The sequence below is a fragment of the Terrapene carolina genome, unplaced genomic scaffold, assembly GCF_002925995.2.
Source record: "Terrapene carolina triunguis isolate 2854851 unplaced genomic scaffold, T_m_triunguis-2.0 Scaffold20375, whole genome shotgun sequence".
In the NCBI taxonomy this organism is placed as follows: domain Eukaryota; kingdom Metazoa; phylum Chordata; order Testudines; family Emydidae; genus Terrapene; species Terrapene triunguis.
Genome location: NW_020684726.1, coordinates 1 through 3,819, shown reverse-complemented (window position 1 = coordinate 3,819; position 3,819 = coordinate 1). Strand labels below are relative to the sequence as shown.

At 61.5% G+C, this 3,819-nt stretch overlaps 1 protein-coding gene across 1 annotated transcript; it reads left to right on the top strand.

The window, feature by feature from the left end:
- Window positions 1-220: 220 nt before the first annotated feature.
- LOC112123585 (paired immunoglobulin-like type 2 receptor alpha) lies at window positions 221-3,491 on the top strand (the record flags this gene model as incomplete). The annotated part of the gene is made up of 4 exons (XM_024222181.1): window positions 221-598; window positions 1,931-2,086; window positions 2,903-2,930; window positions 3,427-3,491. Coding segments are annotated over 4 exons (627 nt in total), but the record flags the coding sequence as incomplete, so codon positions are not given.
- Between the last annotated feature and the right edge of the window lie 328 nt (window positions 3,492-3,819).

The following is a 3,819-nucleotide window of genomic DNA, read 5'->3' as shown; positions in this document are numbered from 1 at the left end:
GAGGAAGTGCTGTGATGAGGATGTGACCTGGTTCCTGGGGTGATGCCTGGCACGATGGGCACCCAGTGGCGGTCCCCAGGCACGACATGATACCAACAACTAATAATAAATCCGCCTTCCCTATTGCCCGGGTCGGGGGGTCCCCTCTGCGCCCCGCTGGCTGTGGGTGGGACCCCGGGGCCGGACGCGGTGACGGGATTGTGTCTCTGGGTCTTTGCAGCAGCTGCCCAGGATCCCCGGTACCAGATAACCCAGCCCGTGTCCCTGTCGGCGCCGGCCGGGGGCTCCATCACCCTGCCCTGCGCCTTCACCTACCCCCGCGAGATCGAGCCGCTGCGGGATCTCCGGGTTTACTGGAGACGGGGGGGATTCTACGGCGAGTTTATCTACAATCACACCGAGGGGTTCACCCACCCGGATTACGGGAGCCGCATCGTCCTCGTCGGGGACCCGCGGGGGAGCCGAACGGCCTCGATCCGCATCGACCGGCTGCGGGAGTCGGACGCCGTCGTGTACGTCTGCCAAGTCAGGGTGCAGAAGCAGGACGACAAATGGGAGCAGTGGCGCAATGTCTCTGGGACCAACCTCACGGTCACAGGTGCCCCCCCATGCCCTGGCTTCCCCCATGTCACCTGCTCCTACCCCCAGCTTCGCACCCTCCTGTGCCCTGGCGAATCCCTCACCCACCCCCAGCCCTGAGACCCTCTGTGCGTTCCCGGCTCCCTGAGCGCTGCACCCCGAATCCACGGCACCCCATGGCTGGAGCTCAGGGGCACCTTTTCATGGAGTGTGGGGGAGTTGGGGTCCTGCACCCCCGACTTCCTGCAATTCACTGTGACTCTCAGCCAGCCAGTAAAACAGAAGGTTTATTAGACGTCAGGAACATAGTCCAAAGCAGAGCTTGTAGGTACAGGAAACAGGAGCCCTCAGTCAGGCCCATCTTGGGGCCAGGGCGGCCAGACCCCGGGTCTGGGCCTCCCTCTCTTTCCCCAGCCAGCTCCAAACTGAAACTCTCCAGCCCCTCCTCTGGCCTGTGTTTTTTTCCTGGGCCAGGAGGCCACCTGATCTCTTTGTTCTCCAACACCTTCAGTTGGCACTTGCAGGGGAGGGGCCCAGGCCATCAGTTACCAAGAGACAGGGTGTCGGCCATTCTCTGTGCAGATAGCATCACACTGGCCCTCTCGGGCTCTGCAACAATCACACACCCTGATCCCCCCACCTAGATACTTACGAAATGCATAGGGGAAACTGAGGCACCCACATAGTATTCAGAGAAAACATTAAGAACATTCCCACCCACCCCCCTCCGTCCCACTGAGATCCTTTCCCATCCCTGGCTGTGTCCTCGCCTTGTCCACTTGGACGTCCCCTTTTCTGGGTCGGTCCCTGGCCCCGTCCCGCAGCAGCGGGGCATGTCGGTGAGTGAATGCGTGCGCCAGCACGAGTGTCTGGGGGCTGTGTTAGCGTGTCTGCATGTGTGTGCAATTGTGTATCAGAGCTTGAGTGTGTGTCAGTGAGTGTGCAAGGAGGCGCATGCATGAACATGTTTGTGTAAATGAGTGTCAGAGCTGCAGCATTGGTGAGTGTGCAAAGATGCGTGTGCATGAACATGTGTGTGTGCAAACATGCATGTTCCAAAATGAGCGTGTGCCTGACTGCACAGGGCTGCAGGGGTGAGCGTGGCTGAGGGTGTCTTGGCGTGGGAAGCACAAGTGTGTGTGCGAGATTGTGCGTCCGTGGTGCAGTGTCTCCGAGGGGGGCCCCGGTGTGCACAGACATGTTGCGCATGCTTGTACACCTGGGGTGTGCCCTGAACATACGAGAGCCAGAGCGTGTGTGTGTGAGCGTGTCCCCCTTGCTGTGCACACACGTGGGCGAGGGGCCACGCCTTGACCTAATGCCCCCCTTGATCTCTCTCTCCCAAACGAAGCCTTGACAATCCACGTCCCCCAGGCGACGATCTCAGCCATGACGCAGCAGCCAGCCAGGCCGGGGGCAGCCCCGGTGATTGGGGGGGTGCTGGCGGGGGCCGTCCTGCTGGCCGGGATCATCGGGCTGGCTGTGTACGGAGCCCGGAAGAGAACAGGTACCGGCACCCCTGGGGGAGTGGCTGGGGGGGGACACGCACCACCAGGGCATCCAGCCCCTCATCGGTCCGCCCCAAGGGAGCTGCTGGGTACCCGCGCAAGGCATTGTGGGAAATTCCTCGGGCGCCGCAGGGATGGGAGTGATGGGAAGAGCCAAACCCTGCACCAAGCGTGTCCGGCATGTGTGTGTGTATCCTGCTGGGCGTGTGACACGGGCAGTAAGGTGTGATCCTAACCAGAATGCACTGCTCCCGCTGCGGCATCATGGGATACAAAGAGTGACTCTCTGTCCATCCATCCTCACCTACCCCGCATCCACCCCTCACCTATCTATCTATCTATCTATCTCTCTATCTCTCTATCTATCCCATCCACCCCCTCTATCTATCTATCTATCTATCTATCTATCTATCTATCTATCTATCTATCTATCTATCTATCTATATCCATCCACCCCCTCTATCTATCTATCCCCATCCACCCCCTCTATCTATCTATCTATCTATCTATCTATCTATCACCACCCACCCCCCTCTATCTATCTATCTATCTATCTATCTATCTATCCCCACACCCCCTCTATCTATCTATCTATCTATCTATCTATCTATCTATCTATCTATCTATCTATCCTCACACCCCCTCTCTATCTATCTATCTATCTATCTATCTATCTATCCCCATCCACCCCCTGTATCTATCTATCTATCCCCAGACACCCCCCCATCTCCCTGAGCCCCCCACGCTCTGCCCCCCGGCATTGCCCCCCTGTGGGGTGTACCTGGGGGCTATTAACTCCTCTCCCTTCCTTTCAGGCCGTCGGCAGAAGGACCCCTCGGCCCGGTGAGTCGCCCTTTTCTGCTCCCCGCTGCCCCCATAACCCAAGGGGCCTGATCCCGCACCCAAGGGGGCTGCGGAGGGGCTGGATTCAGAGCCAGGGGACCCCATACTTAGGGGTCTCTGGACAGCTGGAACCTCCAGCCCCTGGCCTGGGGCCCCAGATAAAAATAGAGGGTGCAGGGGGGCTCTTGCAAGGGGCCCATATTCCCTCTTGGGGGGCTGAATTAGCCCCTCTGAGCCCTGCGCCCCCTGCTTTACAACCCCCCATTGCCTGTGCCCCACATGAGGCAGCAGCCTCCAGCCCCCCAGCAGGCGATTGCCCCAGTCCTCAGCAGCTGCGCCCATCCCCCTGGCATCAGGCCTGCGGCCTAGCGGCACCAGCCCCAGCGGCTCCCCACTCGTCCCCCCAGCTGCCAGCCGGTGCCGGGGGGGGGGGAGGGGGGCTGGGGCCCACCCGGCCCTGGGACCCCCACCAGTGACTGTCCGTGGGTCTGTCTAGCAGGAGGGAGCGCGGCCAGTCGCAGGCCGAGGGCGGAGGCGACTACATGGAGATCGGGGCTGGAGGTGAGAGCCTGTGGGGCGGCCCTGAAGAGCACTCGTCCCCTCCTCCCGTCCCTCCCCCCCTTCATCCGCCCCGTCCCCTCTGCTCCTCCCCCCCTCTATCTGCCCCGTCCCCTCTGCTCATCCCCCTCCATCCACCCCGTCCCCTCCTCCCGTCCCTCCCTCCTCCATCCGCCCCGTCCCCTCTGCTCATCCCCCTCCATCCACCCCGTCCCCTCCTCCCGTCCCTCCCTCCTCCATCCGCCCCGTCCCCTCTGCTCGTCCCCCCCCTCTATCTGCCCCGTCCCCTCTGCTCATCCCCCTCCATCCACCCCGTCCCCTCCTCCCGTCC